The following is an 18,386-nucleotide window of genomic DNA, read 5'->3' on the forward strand; positions in this document are numbered from 1 at the left end:
CACGCCAATAAATACAGTAGCGAAGTCGCGTGACTTCATGGAGAACCTATCTATCTATCTATCTATCTATCTATCTATCTATCTATCTATCTATCTATCTATCTATCTAATCTATCTATCTATCTATCTATCTATAGCTATCATATCTATCTATCTACTATCTACTATATATCTATCTATCTATCTATCTATCTATCTCTATCTATCTATCTATCTATCGATCTATAGCTATCTTTCTATCTATCTATCTATCTATCTATCTATCTATCTATCTATCTATTCTATCTTATCTGGTCTGTCTGTCTGTCTGTCTGTCTGGCTGTCTGTCTGTCTGTCTGTCTGTATGTCTGTCTGTCTGTCTGTCTGTCTGTCTAATAATGTTTAAAGCATAAACAATATCTCCTTCCAGTCTCATTGGTCGCATGATAAGGCTGGGCTGCCACTGAGAAAAAGTGAACGACAGCTTACACCAGTGACAGCCAGGGACTTTACTATGCAAGCTTCTCCAAACTCTGCGTGCTTCCTATGGCGACAGGACAGCGAGGCAGCCGGCTCGACGTAGCCGTTGGAACGGGAGGCAGCGTCGTCGCTTCGGGGTACCCGGTCCACGCTAGATGCAGCCCAAAAGCATGGTCAGTTCCAGGGTTCCTAGTGTAAGCAGTACGTAGTGGAACTGGAGCGCCTTCCGCAGTGCCTCAACAACCAGGGGGAAGATGAATCCTGATGCTGCGGTCACCACGAACACTGATCCCATAACCGTGCACGGTAGCGAACGAAGTGCCGAGCCACCACCGTGAACGGCACCAAATCGACGCAGGCCAAGCCAAGGCCTGAAAGCCGGATACGTGACAAATAACGCTGTTAGGGGACACTAAAGAAAACGCTTAGTCAACTTAAATTGATATTTCTTATATATAAATTTCAATGTTCATTGTACAGCAGTAGGTTCCCATTAAGAGACAAAACGAGGCGTAAAAATTTACACATTCTGAATTTCGTGACGAGACCACCAGGGGCGTAGCCAAGGGGGGGGGGTTGGGGGGGTTCAAACACCCCCCGAAATTTTTCAATTTTGCTTGCGCAATATACCTCACACATACAAACGCACGCACGAACATACCTAATGTATGGTTGAACCCCCCCCGAAAAAAATTTCTGGCTACGCCCCTGGAGACCACTTTCCAGTAAGGGCGGTGTGGCGCCACAAATTTCACAGTCCAACGGAATCTTGATGTTACAGGAGGCGCAACTGCTGATTCAAAGTTCAATCTGGGATTATTACTGAATAAGGAAAGAATGAAGAGCACGTGTTCCATTACGCCACGCAACAGGAGCTCATATATCAGGGAAGAGGGACAGCCAGCGCCGTCGCAAGAACGATGCGGGTTGATGCCAATGTGACAGGGTGGAAAGAATAGGGGGCTGTCCTTGCGTCACTGGAGTCTTTGTTCTCTCAGCGGTCCCATTTTACAAATACGCTTGGCCATCAGCGCAAGGAGCAGCAACTGAGCAGCAAGATGCTGACATGTGAATGTCTTTCTTCTTTCTTTCTTTCTTTCTTTCTTTCTTTCTTTCTTCTTTCTTTCTTCTTTCTTTCTTTCTTTCTTCTTCTTTCTTCTTTCTTCTTTCTTTCTTTCTTTCTTTCTTTCTTTCTTTCTTTCTTTCTTCTTTCTTTCTTTCTTTCTTTCTTTCTTTCTTTCTTTCTAGTCTGAGAAGGGCTCTTGCACCTCGTTTGGGATGAGTTTATATAGAAATGTTCTTGTCTGTTCGTCAAGGTTACCATTGGGTCGACCATAGGCGTGCGCACAGGGGGGGGGGGGAAGGCAGGGGGCGCCCCCCCCCTAATCACCTAAGAGGGGGGGGGCGCAAATCTGCCCCGCACACTGACCCTTTTAGTCACCTAAGAGGGGGGGGGGTGGCAAAATATGCCCCATACATGGCTTAGTAGGGTGGGGCGGGGGGCGCTGCGATGAACGTTCGCCCCCCCTGATGCGGAACCCTGCGCACGCCTATGGGGTCGACATATTCGCACAGCGCTAAGCGAACGAGGACGTGTGAAAGGACAAAACACCGGCGCTGTGTTCGGTCCTTTCATACGTCCTCGTTCACTTAGCGCTGTGCAAATATGTCTAACTCTAAATCACCAACTAGCCCATTGCTGCCGTTCTATCAAGTTACATGTCACAGTACAGTTACATTACATATAAAGTTATCTTGCACGTTGTAGTGTGTCGTGACCCAGCGAATTGTCACGCATGTTTATACATGCGGAATATTCGCTTCAGAGATGTCTTAGGATATTGCTGCTTATTCTGTTTTGCATTTAATGAATTTTGTCGTCACCAGGACACACACACACACACACACACACACACACACACGCACGCAGCCCCGTCACGGTGGTCTAGTGGTTATGGCGCTCGACTGCTGACCCAAAGGTCGCGGGATCGAATCCCGGTCGCGGCGGCCGCATTTTCGATGGAGGCGAATATGCTTGAGGCCCGTGTACTTAGATTTAGGTGCACCACTAGTGGTCGATATTTCTGGAGCCCTGCACTACGGCGTCCCTCATAATCATATCGTGGTTTTGGGACGTTAAACCCCAGATATTATTATTATTACACACACACAGCAGAGCTGGTGAGCGCTTATAGCTGGTCCTGGCTTGGCTAGGCTTTTACCCTCTCACCTCTCTCTTTCCCGCCCCTTGCCACACTACACATGACCATGCTTGCTCTTTCTCTTTTTTTTCTTTTTCTTTGTGTCTGTGTCTTTCTATTTTTTCCGCTTTATTTCCTTTCTTTCTCATTTTCTCTTCTCCTTCTTTCTATGTCTTTCTTTCCTCTCTGTCTGTTCTCGTTCTCTCGCCTACTATTTTTTTTCTCTCTTTCTACCTATCATCTATCTATCTATCTATCTATCTATCTATCTATCTATCTATCTCTATCTATCTATCTATCTATCTATCTATCTATCTATCTATCTATCTATCTATCTATCTATCTATCTATCTATCTATCTATCTATCTATCTATCTATCGATCTATCTATCTACTATCCTACCTACCTATCTATCTATCTATATCTATCTATCTATCTATCTATCTATCTATCTACATATCTATCTATATCTATCTAATGATCTATCTATCTATCTATCTATCTATCTATCTATCTATCTATCTATATCTATTTTCAGTCTGTTTCTTTCTATATTTTTTTCTCTCTCTCTCTGTACTCGTTCTCCCCTCCCTCTTTCCCTCCTCCTCATCCTCACTTCCCTTTCCGACCCCCTTGCTATAATACTATACTCTACAAGTCTATGCTATGATCTGCTAGCGCGCCTGGATAGCCGAGTGGTTAGGACGCTCGCCTTCGGATCGTGGGGAGGCGTGTGCGAACCTTGCCTCGCCAAGAATTTCTCTTTCTCTATCTTTCTTCTCTCTTTGTACTTGTTCTCTCGACCATCAGAGTTATTGCATTCCACGCCGGACACATCGGCGCACGTTTTGTGCGCGAGGAAGGCCTTACTGAACTTTTTGCGTGCCAGTGGCCTATTGAATAGGCTTTAGTACTCCCGCTCTACAGCTTCCTTTTGTTTATATATTTTTTTAATCGCGCGCCTGCTCTTCTCTCCGCTGTCCTTTCCATCTTTCTTTCCCCTTCCCCCTCCCTTAGTGTAGGGTAGCAAACCGGATGCTACAATTCTGGTTAACCTCCCTGCCTTTCTCTCGTTTTATTATCTCTCTCTCTCTCTCTCTTTGTGGGAGCGAAGCAGACGAGGAAGGCGGTGAAGAAGAGGACGAAGAGAGCGCATGCGGGTTCATGATGACGATAATCTTCTATGGACGACACACGGCAAATCTCAACCATAACAGCTCTGCTGTAAAAGTAAGGAATTTTATTTGAAGAGTTGTTCTGCATCAATTGAGGCTGACTAAAGAGATGCGGCGTGAAGCGCTTTCTTTTTTTGCACTAATATTGATGGGTTCAACAGTGATTAACGTCCCACAGAGTCCTATAGAAACAGTTGGACAGTCAATGACTCCAGGTCAACAATTGAGATCCAGATGCAATCATGAGTCGGTAAGTTAAGAAGATAACGTAGGTTACTTGCGCTTGCGGGTGCGTAAAAGTCTCGTAATTTCACTATAGTCGGTTCATAGCAAATAGCGATGAACGAATACTGTACATACCGCGAAAAAAGAGAAGATGAAGGAGAAGGCTTTCAACAGGACGACCACTGCACATATCGTGACTTGTTCCGCGTTCTTTTGATTGTTACCTCTGCGTTCTCTCATCTGCCACCGACTTGCACGATGTCTCACGCATGAGCTTTGCTCTCCGTGGGGACAACCTGTCTTAATGTGGCCATTTCTTTCCTTCTGCTGCTGTTGACAAGCGCCAAGAGATAGAGTGGTTTGAGGTTAAGATATATTCGCTAATTTCTGCAATCCACAAGGGAACGCCATCATAGGGAAGAGGGAGAAGTGAGCGCAAAGGCCACCTTCTCAAGATGAGTGCCCACGCGTTTGGCAAGTTATTCGTGTTGAGCTGGTGTTCCGCAAATACAAACAAACCATAAAACTGTTTGTTGTAGTGGCAAGCATTGCGGAAGTCTGTATGTTCGTGGTATTGCTATATTATCGACCTAATTGTAAGAAAGTCGAAGATTTACTTTCACGCCCGGGATTTTACTGTACAGTATCAACGGGAAAAGATTGGCACAAGTGACCGGTTGCCGGAGCGGCAATATTGCGACACGCGGCGCTGCGCGCCGATATCGAGAGTGCCAAGAACATTACATTTTCCAAAGCAGGGGTGGCCGGCGGAAAGCACTCTAACAAGCAGCTTTTTCTGGGCAACTGTGATAAAGATACGGTTGCTCGCAACTTCAGCGAAAAAATAAAAACAAAAAGGATATCGTGTGTATAGCCACATCTGGCGATGAGCAATGAACAAGCGTTTCTTTAAGATATGGGCTCTCGGATGGGCCAACAGCAATATGGGCTGCTTTCCGACGGCCACCCCTGCTTTGGAAAGTGGAATGCGCTTGGCAGTCTCGCTATCGGCGTGCTCGTGTCGCCGCGTGTCGCAATTTTGCGGCTCCGGCCACCGTTAACTTGTGCCATTCTTTTTCCGCCGAGACTGTACATTTTAATTTTGTATCGTCCTCACGTGTCGTCCTTTTTTGGCCTTTCAGCTTATCGTTTTCATTCAACGATCGACCCACCAATGTGTTCTAGTTGTTGTGGTGCTCGACTGCTGACCCGAAGGTAGCGGGGTCGAATCCCGGCCGCGACGGCTTTCACGGAGGCGAGATGCTAGAGGCCCGTGTACTTAGATTTAGGTGCACGTTAAAGAACACCAGAAGTCAAAATTTCCGGAGTCCTTCACTCATAATCCCTCATAATCATAGCGTCCCTCATAACCATAACGTGGTTTTGGGATGCAAAACCCCCAACAGTTAATATTGTTTTCATGTAACGATCCATTTTTGTATAGTTCCTACAGTGCTCACCAAAGAGAATGCCGTACAGGAAAACGACGAGTCCAAGGCTCTGTGTCAGGGCGCAGGCCATCACAGGTAGCGCGCACAGCAGCGCGCCAGCCACCATCAGAACAGTGTCCGAAAGCCACATGCCGAGCAAACCGTACAAGGGTCCTGCGGTTGAAAATGTGCGAGTCAGTGTTAGCTATAGCGCGCGAGAATTCAAATAGTATCTCGACGATAATGAATTTTAGGTGACTTAGCTGTATAAGGATGCCCTGCAGTTATGACGCAGTAGTCGTTAAGCCTATAATAATGACACTCACAACAACAATGTACTCATGCAGCGAATGACGTCTGAGGGATTGCGTGTCGGCTTTTTTAATTTTTCAGGAGCTTTCGCGCACAAAATGACCACGTTACTGTTTACAGTAGCGTAATTGACGCTGCATGCGTTGCATTATTAGCCTTGCATTGTTGAAATTGGTTGCTCACCAAAAACTAAATATGTGGAATCTCTCTAGCCGACACTAGTTTCGCGGTTATTAAAATTGTTTCACTAAAAATATCCTGTGTTCATAACTTACGCAAACAAAGGCGATAAAGTGACGATTGCAGCGCGTTGTAACTTCTCAGTGTTTTTTTCTTTTTTTTTCATTTCCTCTGAGCAGGAATATTCAGCCGTAAACTTATAATTAAATAATTTAAACTATTATTAAAGGTGGTAAGTAATGCGGTTGCAAGCATTATTTGCACACATCGCGACAGATAAGTGGTGTTACAAGCGTAGGGATCATTGGGCGAGTTTTCGTGAAAACATGATAAAAAGCTCTGGCTCCTTCCTTTGCGCTGTTTATTAAACATATGTGACAGTTATTGGAGCGGATCATTTGTTTAACTTACAAGTATTCCACAAAACATCGTCTGGTTGGCAGATGAGCTGTCTTCTTCTATACTCCTGTTACTTCACTGCCAAGTAAATCGCACTTAATATTATTAGAATATCCGCCTTTTAAAGAGATATTTTGATCGAAAGGTTGTCATTATGGTCGATATTTTTAAAACAATGCGTCCGCATATTGAACATGTTCACCTCGTCGTTCATAAAGGAAGAGACTATTTTCCCAGCTATCCGGGGCTTTGTGCTGTGCTGCAAACTCGCAGGTGTTGCCTGTTCTACATGCGCAAAGAAGTTCCTTACCACCGGCCTTTCTCCGAACATAATTCCGTCAGCGAGACGCGCAGTGAACGGTTACGCCAACGAAAACTCATGCTGATCTTTCCATCTCGGGGACATGCTAAATCAGTATTATTCATAGAGCATTGACATTTGGTGTCACCGTGTCAGAAAGTTGTCTGCAAGTGCACGCTGCTCGTGGTAACTCTTGAGCCCTTTAAAATTAACGGATGTATCAACCGGAAGTGACACCACAGCTGCGCCTTAATTTAGTACTTACGAATACTCGCGGCGGGCTTATTTCTAAAAGACATTTTTTTCTTGTGGAATTATTGCATCAATGCGATTCATTAAATTAGTGCATCGTATAACTATCTTATTGCAAGGACGCAAGAAATATATAGAAGGTACATTTACGCACTATGCGCGAGTGGTGTCAATATGAGTGAACTACACAATCGCACACAAGCCCCCTTCTCTAGATTTTCTTCACTTCCACATCTTCATCATACTTTAACAACTGCAATCGCTTTCTTGTGGGTCGGTGTAGCGTTTACTAACTCATTCAGCTATCTCAGTGGTATGGTAGATTCATCCATGTGCGATAAGTGCCATTGTGTAGGGACTGTTGATCAACTCTTGTGCACAACTTGAACAACATCGCCGGACTCTCCAGTGTGCCTTGAGCAGACTCGACGATCGGCCCTTTACCGAAGGAAAGATCTTGGGCGCCTGGTCTCACAGCACATCAGCCCGGAGAGCCACACGGGCCCTCCTGCAGTACTTGAAGGCAACAGCGTTGAGCGGCCGCCTGTGATACGCTGCACTATGTGTGTGTGTGTTGTGAAATGTGTGTGTGTCTCTCTCTCTTTTGCTCCCTTCCCCACGTGCACGGTAGCAAACTGGACGTAGTCTCTCTACCTTTCCTACATTCCTTCTCGCTCTCTTCTTGTGTATCGTGTCTGCCAGTATGTGACGAAAGATCAGGAGCTGTACAGTCGCGTTCGATTATGATTTGCAACACGGGAGCGCGTGATTTGACGAGCTGCAAGATGACCCACTGCGACCACTAGCCCCTACTTACACAATTAAGCGCTGTTATCTCGTTTTGGGATGATCACAAATGAGGAAATATTATTTATATGTGGAAATGTGGGCAAGATTAAGGTGCGCACAATACTTGAGCTCGCGAGGCCACGCGCCCCCGTTTTGTGCCAGTGATATTGCCAGTGCGACTGCTCATACACTGCGGTTATATGTGCAAATTATATGCAGCACTGAGAAGCACATGCGGACAGTGGATGTATACGAGAACGGAAATCTGGGCGAGTTTGTAAGAATGCATCATAGAGCAGGTAGCGCAAAAAAATACGTAAACATGAGAAACATAAACACGAGACGAGCGCTACACGAGTGGATATATGCTGCGTCTGCATATGTTACCCGAGAGTTGCGACGTGACGATGGCGACCGTGAGGGGCCACGATGCTTTCTCTCGGTTGACGTGAAGCATGTCCATGAATCCCACGTACATGATGGACTCGGACCTGACCAACATCGTGCCGAAGAAGACGAAGACGGCGACAGAGGCCGCCACTGGCCAGCACGCCCGCGTGTCCGGCGCCGCCATTGTCCACTCTGCTAGTTCTCGTAGGATGCTGTACAGCTCCTACTTTACGAGCTCCTCTTGTCAGCCTGCAAAACCAGTGTGCGACTGGAAGCTTACACTTTATCATTGGCTATATAGCATTCCGTTTTTTCAGGAGGAGTGGGGGCATGCAACGCCACCTCGGGCACTGGGTTGACCTCGTCCTACCCCACCAGATGAAAGTTTCTTGGACTTAAGATTAGAAAGTTTATTTATGCATGATCATTATTTACACATTGCGCATTCCATGAGTATAACGGAACATTATGCAGCCGGTACTCTAGCTGCCTATGTCGCGCGGTCAACCCCTCGCACTCCATCGCCCCGCCCCCCATGCACACTTCATTCATACATACTTGTATGAACTTAGGCTATATAAAAAGCGCCACAGTATAGAGACGTGCTTGCACTGCTATAGAAGTTGTGCCTTATCCCACCCCAAAAAAAGGAAAAAGAAAGCGGTCAGAACGCCACCTTGGTCGGTATTGAGCCACTAAGTGGGTGAAGTACTTTACATATAGGGTTACCGTAACAGTGTAGTACACTACGCGGGTTGGTTGGAGAAAGCTAGCTCAAAGCCCCGCGGGCACAGGACAGAGGGTGCGCGACGCGTGTAATTAGGATGAGCTGTCACGACCCATACGGAAAGAAATATGGGACACATTGTCGTGAACGACATCTTGAGAGTCACGCTGGGTACTATATATAAACAACCACTCAAGCTCCGAGATGAGGAGGGGCTACTTCGTGTTATCGCCGAGAGCTACACCATAAGATGTGTGTTTCGTTAACGCGAAGACGATAAGGCCGGCAAGAAAAGCAGCGCGGTGCACATAAGGGATTTCCAAAACCTGCTGATGCATGCCTTCAAATATGCTCGGGGAGTAGGGGCATCCAGTCTTGCAAGATATGCCGTGTTTCACTGCCCACGATGTTCCTTTGAGAAAATTTTAGGAAAATGTGTCATTTTTTAAAGCGCGGAGCAGACGGCGAACGAAGCGGCGCGCAGAGCGCGCTGTAACAGCAAGCACACAGACGGACAACCTGTGAGCTACGCAGAGCACGGTGACACACCGCGGCGCCCATATCACGACACGACGCACTGACATGAGTAGGCCAATCACCGCAAGTCATAGGCTAAGCTCACATCACTTGAAAACATCAGCAGCAGTCAATACCAGCTTCAGTATACCCGCAAGTGGTATATGTACGGTTCGCGGTATAGGCAGTCATGAACGCCACTTTTTTCAACGTGCGATCACTTGCGGCTATACGCTCTGACACTGTTATCGTTCAGACACTATACGATAACGGTGGTTACTGCATAAGTCTGGCGGATTTTCGTCACGGTCACTACAGATGTTCTTGTCGCACTGCTCACTACGCTTTGTTTGTTTTTATTGACCTAAAATTATCATGATGCCTATTTTTACCGCGAAAGCGGTTAACAGATCACAACGGCAGTGGGGTAGTTGCCCGCCCCCGCCGCCGGTGTCCGTAACCGCTATCGCGCGAACGAGAAAAAAATTTCGAGGAACGTTGGCCACTCTGACAGACTATCATCATTAACCAAGCATTAGCACCTCTAACAGCAGGTAAAGTTAAATGCCCTCGACATCGCTCTTCAAGATTAAGCGATGGCATCATCCTGGGCGACAGATGCCACCGGTGGTATATTTTATTCTTTGCTTCCACCCACCTAGCCATTGGTAAGCAGCCACTTTGTGCTCTCGGCCATGGCTCTGGGGACAGTGATGGTGTTTGGGGCCTTTATATATTATAGCGAAAGCTGTTATGAGATCACAAGAGCCGATTTTGGCGCCATAGTTGTCCGCTGCCGCCCCCGCCGGTGTCCGTAACCGCTCTCGCGTGAAATCGTAATAATGAAAGAGAGAGAGAAATAACTTTATTTATAAAGTCCAGCGAACTTGACTTGGGGTAGGCCTCAACCCCGGCCTAGGCATCGGCCGCGAGCCCTTGGGCTCGGGCGGCTTCCTCGGCTCGCTGGACGGCCCAAAGTTGTTCTTCGATTGCGGAGCTGAGCAGAGCCTCCTCCCAGCGCACCCTGCGGTTCGATACTGCCTCCTCATGGTTGCCGTGTGCTTTGTCGTCTAAGCTCGAGCACTCCCATAGTATGTGGCCCAGTGTTGCCCTTGCATCGCACAGCTTACATTTGTCTGTCAAATAGATAATAATACTAATATTTTTTTTTAATATCTGGGGTTTAACGTCCCAAAACCACGATATGATTATGAGAGACGCCGTAGTGGAGGGCTCCGGAAATTTTGACCACCTGGGGTTCTTTAACGTGCACCTAAATCTAAGTACACGGGCCTCAAACATTTTCGCCTCCATCGAAAATGCAGCCGCCGCGGCCGGGATTCGATCCCGCGATCTTCGGGTCAGCAGTCGAGCGCCATAACCACTAGACCACCGTGGCGGGGCCCTGTCAAATAGAGATCAGGGTAACAGAGACGAAAGATAACTGGGTTTGGGTTAGTGTGTGTTTGCAGCTGCCGCCACGCAACTGCCTGCTTTTTATTTAATCTGTTGTGTGGCGGTGGGTATTTGCGTCTTCCTAGCTTGTAGTGCTGCGTTATTTCATTGTAACTAGTCATACGTTCCTCCCACTCCCACTCTTCCCCGCGTGGGACCTCGGTCGAAGCGGCGTCGGCGTTCGCAACGGCTCGGTTCGTGAGCTCTCGAGCCGCCGCGTGTGAAGTGAGAAAAAAAAAAAAAAGGAACGGATGGAATTAGAACCCGGGCACGGTCGAGTATTCTACGAAAGAGCCACGCTGGTGCTTGAAACTCTTTCGCAAAAATGCGCAATACACGTGTCATGTCGGGCAAGCAATCCTCTTAACATAATGTAATATGGCGTCGTAGACAGGGTGTCGGAACGAAATGTCTTTCGTTTCGGTTTTAGTTTCGTTCCACCACAAAAAGTTCCGTTCCGTTTCTGTTCCAGAACGGTAAAAAAAATGTTCCGTAACGGTTTGTAATGTTTTTCTTTTTATGGAAAAATTTGAAGTTAACATAATCATAAAAACATTGGATTTGTGATACAGTTACGTGCCCTCCTCTTAAGAAAGTGGGACAGGAGTAAAACACGTTCTTCCCACGTGCTTCAGAGGAGCGGAAGGAACTGAACCACGACTTCCAACCAACTATATAGCACAAACCAGTACCCTTCAAAGTCGTATTATTTATTTTCTCATAAGTCAATTATGAATTTTTTTTAGCGGGCTCAATGCTTGGGGTCAAGGTAGCGAGCACGACCTCAGAAGCAGCACGTCATTGAATGTACTTTATGCTGTGCGATACCGCTGTTCTCATAAAAACAATCGCCAGGCCTGCGCGGAACACGCAGCACAGCCACAGCGAAAGCTGGAAGAGTGGCCTACCGTTGTAGACTCTCTTGGGGCCACTATATATATATACAAGTACATATTCAAGGTACCCACCACGTCATAAATCACCGTATTTTTTCTGAACAAGCAAAGCAGCCACTATGCCATTTTTCGTCATTCTTCGGAGAATCGTGGTACCCGCTACACATCTGTAAGACATTAATATAAGGCATTAAAGGCATAAGGCATTAAAAATATCGTTCTTTTCGTTTTCGTTCCGACACACTGGTCGTAGAAGAGTAAAATAACAACCCGGCGTCACACAATACGAATTGAGCAACGAGCCGGTCGTTGTATGCTTCCAACCAATTAGAAAGGGCTCAGCCATAATTGCTCATCGTCATCAGCCACAGCACAAAGCGCACATAATGCCTTACAGATGTGTAGCGGGTACCACGCTTCTCCTCAGAATGACGAGTATAATGGCATAGTGGGTGCTTCCGTACTTCATGAAACTTACGATCATTTATGGCGTAGTGGGTACCTTGCATGTGTACTTGTACAGTTGCCCCAAGAGTGTCTACAACGGGCCCTAGAAAGGCCGCTCTTCCAGCTTTCGCTGTGCTTGTGCTGCTTGTTACACGCAGGCCTGACGATTTTTCTACCGAGAAGGTAATAAGACTCTGAGCACATGCATAATGATTTCAAATCGCTGAATTTATAACAAAAGCTCTTTCGATTATTTACAATGTCGCAAAGCCCCGTAATTGAACCAGATACTTAAGCAAATGCACGTGATAACCATCACTCTCGAGCCAGGGCCGAAGCCAGGGGGGACTAGGACCCCCCCCCCCCCCCCCCAGAAATTTTCCTGGTGGGGAGTGTTTTACCGAAACAAATAATAAAAATATGCATTTTTCTCAAAAAGTCAAGGTTTTCAACAGGTGCTCCCCCCCCCCCCCCCCCTCCCCCCGAAAAAAATTCCTGGCTACGGGCCTGTCTCGAGCTTGCTAAACCAGCATACTTGCAGCTCTCCTGGACGCCAGAGGTCCCTGTATAGTAGTTTTTTTTTTATCAAGCTCTTTGCCGTGAGTTATGGGTTGTTTTTTGGAAGCCGCGCTGAAGCTGAACTAAGAGAGAGCCTCGTTGCCGAAGTATGATACTATCGGAGAAGTTTATTCTTTGACCCAACCCCATCGTTATCGTGTGAAAAGAACAAGTTGCTAAACGAATCTACCCAGACAAGCATCAGGATGACACATGTAAATCGTGACAGTAAGGGCCAGCAACACTCAAACACATGCTGTGGGAGTGCAGTATTGTTATCAGATAGATGGCAGTTGCGCCGGAGACCTTGTCGTCGAGGTGGGCCGCCGCTGTGCGCAGCTCAGATCTCGGCATCCAAATGTGGGCAGTCCAGCAAGCCCGTGAGGCGGCGTTGAGGCAAGGCCTTGACGTTCCCCCGTGGGAGACCTAAGCCCGGGTCGCGTTAAACCTTGTCGCACAATCAATAAAGTTGTATCCATCCATCCATGAGGATTCCTAAGCACATTATTAAGAGATGGGATCACGAAAGCGTTCCTTACGAGGTGCGCGTTCCTTGTCCCCTTCGAGTCGGACTTCCTCTTCTGCTGCGGGTACACACCTCCGCTACCGCATAGTGTCGCTGCAGCGACGCCAGCTGGGTGAGCGCTTCCACCAACCAAGAAAGGCGGCCGCGGCTGTAGGTATACAGGGCGTTTTTTGTTTAGACAATGCAAATTATGTATAAAAATCCTGTGACACTAAGGCTCCTGTCCTTCTCGCACACGAACTCTACGTCGAGGGTGCAATACTTTGTCGCAGCTTGAATGACACTGTAGACTACTTAACAAAAATTCGTTAATTAACTTTTTAATTATTGATTTGAGGGCATTTGTTTATACTAGAAAGTTGTAGTGCATGACAATTTATGGCATACTCATGTTTTAGAGATCGCAAAAGTTGAACGTAATTCGAGATATTCAGCATCGATTTTTATGGTCGATATCGAAATTGATCGCGCCCGGCGCGCACGAAGCGCCACCACTCTATCACGTCAGACCGGAACTACCCGTGACAAGGAAGTGATGATGAGGATGGTGAAATAAACTTTCAATTTGTCGAAACAGTGTTCCCGAGCTCGTAAGCTCGAGGTCACCCTAGGTGGGGGGTCCCTCAGTCCAGGAATCCTCTGGCCGCGATCGCCTCCCGCGCCCTGGCGACGAGTCCTCGTTGGTCGTCTAGGTCCCGTGCGGAGATCTTGGCCTCCCACGTCTCGGCGAGGAGGTTGTTGCGTGCGGTCGTTGCGGTCTTGCTATCGGCATCTTGGTGGCGCCACGAGCACTCGAGTATGCCAGTGTGTCGGGAACGTCGCATATCGGGCAGTGGTATGCATGAAGCGTCGGGTAGATGCGATGTAGCAAGATACCGTGCGTGTACGTGTTGCTTTGCAGTCTTGGGAATGCTGTGGTTTCTTCCTTAGTCAGCTTGGGGTAACGGAATTTGAATGAGGGCGCATCGTCTTTCGTGAAAAGTGGCATCTCACTTGCGCCACCGGACCTTTGCTTGTGGTGTTTCGTGCTTATCTGTTTTTTTCGAGTTGCAACTTTTCTTTTTCTGTGAAGCATAAATGTCAGTGGCAGCCACTGCGGTGCTTCTTCTTGCAGACAGGCGAAATAGTTTTTCGCTCCTGTTTATAGTTTATGAAAGACCACATATTGCACCCAAAAAATAAGCTGTCTTCTTGAGTATTTCAGAATGCTTGCCGATTTTCCAGCCCATATTCTGCTTCGGCGCCCTTGATTCAAATTTCGTCACTCCTTTGTCACGTGTAGTTCCGGTCTCACGCAATAGAAACGCCGCGTTTTCTGCGCGCCGGCCGCCTTTAATTGCGATTTCAAAAAAGAAAAAAAAATCGAATAACGCGAATTACGTGCAACTTTCGTGATTTCTAAAAACTGGACGTGCCATAAATTAGCGCGCACTACACCTTTCGAATGTAAACAACTGCCCTCAAGTCAATAATTAAAAATTGATTAACGAGTTATCGTTAATTACTTGAGTCAGTGTCATTTTAGCTGCGGTAAAGTATTTCCGCCTCGACGTAGAGCGTGTGTGACAACGATCGGAGCGTGAATGTCATAGAATTTTTACAAAAATTATATATTGTCTAAAAAAAAGAACCCTGTGTAGTTGTTGCGGCAGTTGTTGGATCTCCTACGTGGTTTGTGACGAGTGCCATTAATAATTTCGAACCACAGTTCTATGCATGGTGCGCTCGAGCAAATAATGTTCATGGAAACTTCAGAATGAAAGCTCGCTCAACAAGTTTCGTTGTTTGGCAACCAAACTTTCGAAGCTTTCCCAACATTTAGGTCAGCTCTCCCCGAAGCCAGCTTGTCGAACTAATGGTTGCATGTTGCGCGCTGCATGACGTGCGATTGTTCCCATGCTAGTTCCAGTGATGAAATCAAGTGCAAGAATTAGAGCGCTCACAAAGCGCACTGCTCTGTCCGTTTTCTCTTTCCGAGTGGCGAGTTATGAAAAGATTAAGCGCCACGTGCAGAGGCGCAGTTTCTGGTGACGAAAGATGTCGTTGAGCCACTGCGTGGTGCGATACAGAGAGTGATAGGTATGATGGATAAGATAGCGTCGCTGCAGGACAAATATTTGTCATTTCGCAGAGAACATGCGCCATTCCAAACTGCCCGGGCTTGTGCGTGTTAGACCATAATGTTCACCGCTGATGCTCTAGTCGTACAATGGCTACGCTTCCTTTTATTTTTACTATATGTAACAAAATAAGCAAACTATCGCTTCTGTTTTGTGAGAAAATTGGTAGCTCAATGCTAGTTTAGTAAGATATACTGCTCAATCACGGCTAATACCTAAGAACAAAACAAAAGTCCTCAGGCCCTCATTTTGGCTATTGCCCAAAGTACTTCAGACGTGCCTTGACAAAGCTAAATCCTCTCATCAAAATACTGAAAGTCGACTAAGGTATCTCAGTGCTTCTTCGACTTTACTCTCTTGATTAGGAAAACAAAAATGAAGAAATCGATTGAGTTTAAAGGACCGGACTTATGATTAATACGATCACAATATTGCGTCAGCACAAGGAGAGAAAAGCATAAAACGAAAGAAAGACACAGCTTGCTGAGTTAGAAACATTGAAGCATTATGACTTACAGTGCGAACAAGAGCCACAGCCGCAAGTCAACGAGTCCCACTGGTGGAGGACGTGTCACGTCGGCCGATGAAGTCTGCGCATCGAAACGATGAAACGACATCCATGGCTCATCTCCTCAGGGCATTCGCTACCGACCTCCCGCAGAACTTCTGGCAAAAGAAGGGTCGTGTAGCAGCGTCTTTGTGTGATTACTGTGTCGCTTATCGCTGATAAGCGGCGCCGCTTCCAACAGACCCCATTTTGTCCGTATAGCTGTTTTTACCGGCAGCCTAATGCTGGAAACACTTCCTTGAGGCTTTACGCGAACGAGAGGTAGCACGCGGCGTATCAAAGCTCGTATCAGTGGATGCGAGCTTTGTTGTGCGTTGCGCTCTTCAAGAAGGTACGATATAGACGCGCATCCGCTATCGGGCTGCAACTGACCAACACGCGTGGGAGCGCGCAAGAGTCGTTGGCCATCCGATACAAATAAAATAAGGTGACTGCCCCGACAAGACTAGCCGTGATGGATCGATAGGACTGCAGAATGATATGGCTCAAATACCATTAGGCGCAGTGTTATCGGTCAGAGGGCAGCGGACGGTTCAGTGCTGAGTGTACACGCTGTCATCCGTTTCATTCTGTTTCATCGTGTACCTTGTGTATTTACCATTTGAATCTTTAGTACTTATCATTCGCGCTGTCCCGTCGAGATGGTCATCGTGTTGTATGCAAGATATGTCTCGTGAGAAATCTACACAGATCCATACGAGGTGATCTAGATATGCTTGGCATAACTTCTGACACACGGTGTGTGCGTGGAGGGTAGGAGTTTTTTGCAATCAAAGGCTGTCTCGCTTGGTGCCATTAGTCAAGTATGTCTGAACTGCACGTAGTGTTGGGCGTAACCTTGTTCAAGTAGTTTTCTCTGGTCTGACGAGCAAACTCACCCTTGTAGATTGAAATGTGTGATGGCGCAACTTCCAATAGTGTCCTTCTGCTGTCGGCTTTGATCTTGGCGCGAATATAATGCGTCAGTGCTCTGCTCAGAAAGCGTATAAAAATGCTTTTTTTTAGGCGGAATCAGAGAAGAAAAATCGTTATAAAATTACTACTGAGGCTGCTGACTGAACAAGACGCATATTGTCACGTTATATGAGCGTAGCACTAACCTGAAGGAAACGCAGAGCTTTAAGCGGGGACCATCACTGACAGCGCATGCTGGTCGCTCCGGTGCCTTAAGCTTCCGCAGCTGCGGCAGGGACAAGCGGGCCACTACGCCGTGACAGATACACTTCTGTGCACGTGGCAATACATCGCACAGTGAAGCCGCGTGACAATTACCTATTTCACAGAGCTTTGAGCAATTAGCTCTGAACAACATGACCTCCCTACCCACTCATTCCGCACGTGATAAAAAGTGCGCTGTTATGTTTCAAGCGAAAATGTTTGCCCAGATATGAAGGGATAAGTGACCGCGCGTACGTAACCGTGCATCCGTTCCAGTAACCGCGCTACCTGCCGGCAGCACCGAGGCATAATGTACAAGAATTTTACAGCGGAGTTATTATGCTTTTCCGTTACGCGTTCGCAAAAACTATCACCACAATGAATGCATGGCCTAGCGCGTGCAACGCGATAACTCGGCCGGTGCGTGCTCTCTTCGTCCTCTTCTTCGTCTTTTGCTTCGCTCCCCGAACAGGTGCTCTCCCGCTGCGTCGATTTGTCCGGTGTGGGATGCAATAACTCGGATGGGCGAGGGATCAGAGAGAGAGAGAAAGAAGAGGTAGGAAGAAAGGAAGCGAATAAAGAGAAAAAAAACGATAGAAAGACCGAGAAAGAAACACCCAGGGAGAGAAAGGGATAGAAAGAAACAGACACAAAAATGAGATTAAAAAAAAAACAGACAGCAAGACAGTAAGAAGAAGTAGATAGATAGAAAGAGGAAGCGAGAAACAGATATATATATATATATCTATATATATATATATATATATATATAATATATATATATATAATATATATATTATATATATCTATATATATATATAAATAAAGAAAGAAAGAAAGAAAGAAAGAAAGAAAGAAAGATAGAACGAGCGAGAAAGAGATAGAAAGAAATAGACAAGGATAGAGACAAAGAAATAGAATGAAACAGAGACAATAAAGATATAGAAAAAAATTAGATAAAGAGAGAAAGAAAGCGAGGAAGAAAGAAAGAGAAATATCAAGAGAAACAAAAAAAAAAAAGGGCCGCCCAGCTTGGTTGTTCCTTCAGGCTTTGCACCACTAGCGCGAAGCTGCCTTAATTTTTTTCATCATTAGCACAAGAACTGACCATGGCGCTTTTCCTACGAGAAAAAGGGTGAGCGTTTGTAAGTGCAACGCCCACAATAAAGTCACATGCAACCACAATAAAGTCACTTGGCGCCCGACGGCAGGCGTACGCGTAAAGAAGGGTCGAGTGCAAAGAGCGGAATTTAATGGAACACGGCGAACTCTTTTGCATATAGTCGGATACAACTTAAGAA

At 46.5% G+C, this 18,386-nt stretch overlaps 1 protein-coding gene across 1 annotated transcript; it reads right to left on the bottom strand.

Moving 5' to 3' along the window:
- Positions 1 to 557: 557 nt before the first annotated feature.
- Positions 558 to 16,038, bottom strand: LOC125757591 (monocarboxylate transporter 2-like). Its single transcript, XM_049413181.1, has 4 exons — positions 15,876 to 16,038; positions 8,112 to 8,363; positions 5,522 to 5,665; positions 558 to 830 (listed from the first exon to the last, which is right to left on the bottom strand). The coding sequence occupies exons 2-4, from the start codon at positions 8,296 to 8,298 to the stop codon at positions 733 to 735; spliced, it is 429 nt and encodes a 142-aa protein (XP_049269138.1). The 5' UTR covers positions 8,299 to 8,363; positions 15,876 to 16,038; the 3' UTR covers positions 558 to 732.
- Between the last annotated feature and the right edge of the window lie 2,348 nt (positions 16,039 to 18,386).

The sequence above is a fragment of the Rhipicephalus sanguineus genome, chromosome 3, assembly GCF_013339695.2.
Source record: "Rhipicephalus sanguineus isolate Rsan-2018 chromosome 3, BIME_Rsan_1.4, whole genome shotgun sequence".
Lineage (NCBI taxonomy): Eukaryota > Metazoa > Arthropoda > Arachnida > Ixodida > Ixodidae > Rhipicephalus > Rhipicephalus sanguineus.

Excerpts from the sequence above, each read along its gene's own strand:
- LOC125757591 (XM_049413181.1), bottom strand. The coding sequence starts at position 8,298 with ATGGCGGCGCCGGACACGCGGGCGTGCTGGCCAGTGGCGGCCTCTGTC. Across the intron at positions 5,666-8,111 it reads CGTCACGTCGCAACTCTCGG|GACCCTTGTACGGTTTGCTC; the intron begins GTAACATATGCA and ends TTTCAACCGCAG. Across the intron at positions 831-5,521 it reads CCTGTACGGCATTCTCTTTG|GCCTTGGCTTGGCCTGCGTC; the intron begins GTGAGCACTGTA and ends TCCGGCTTTCAG.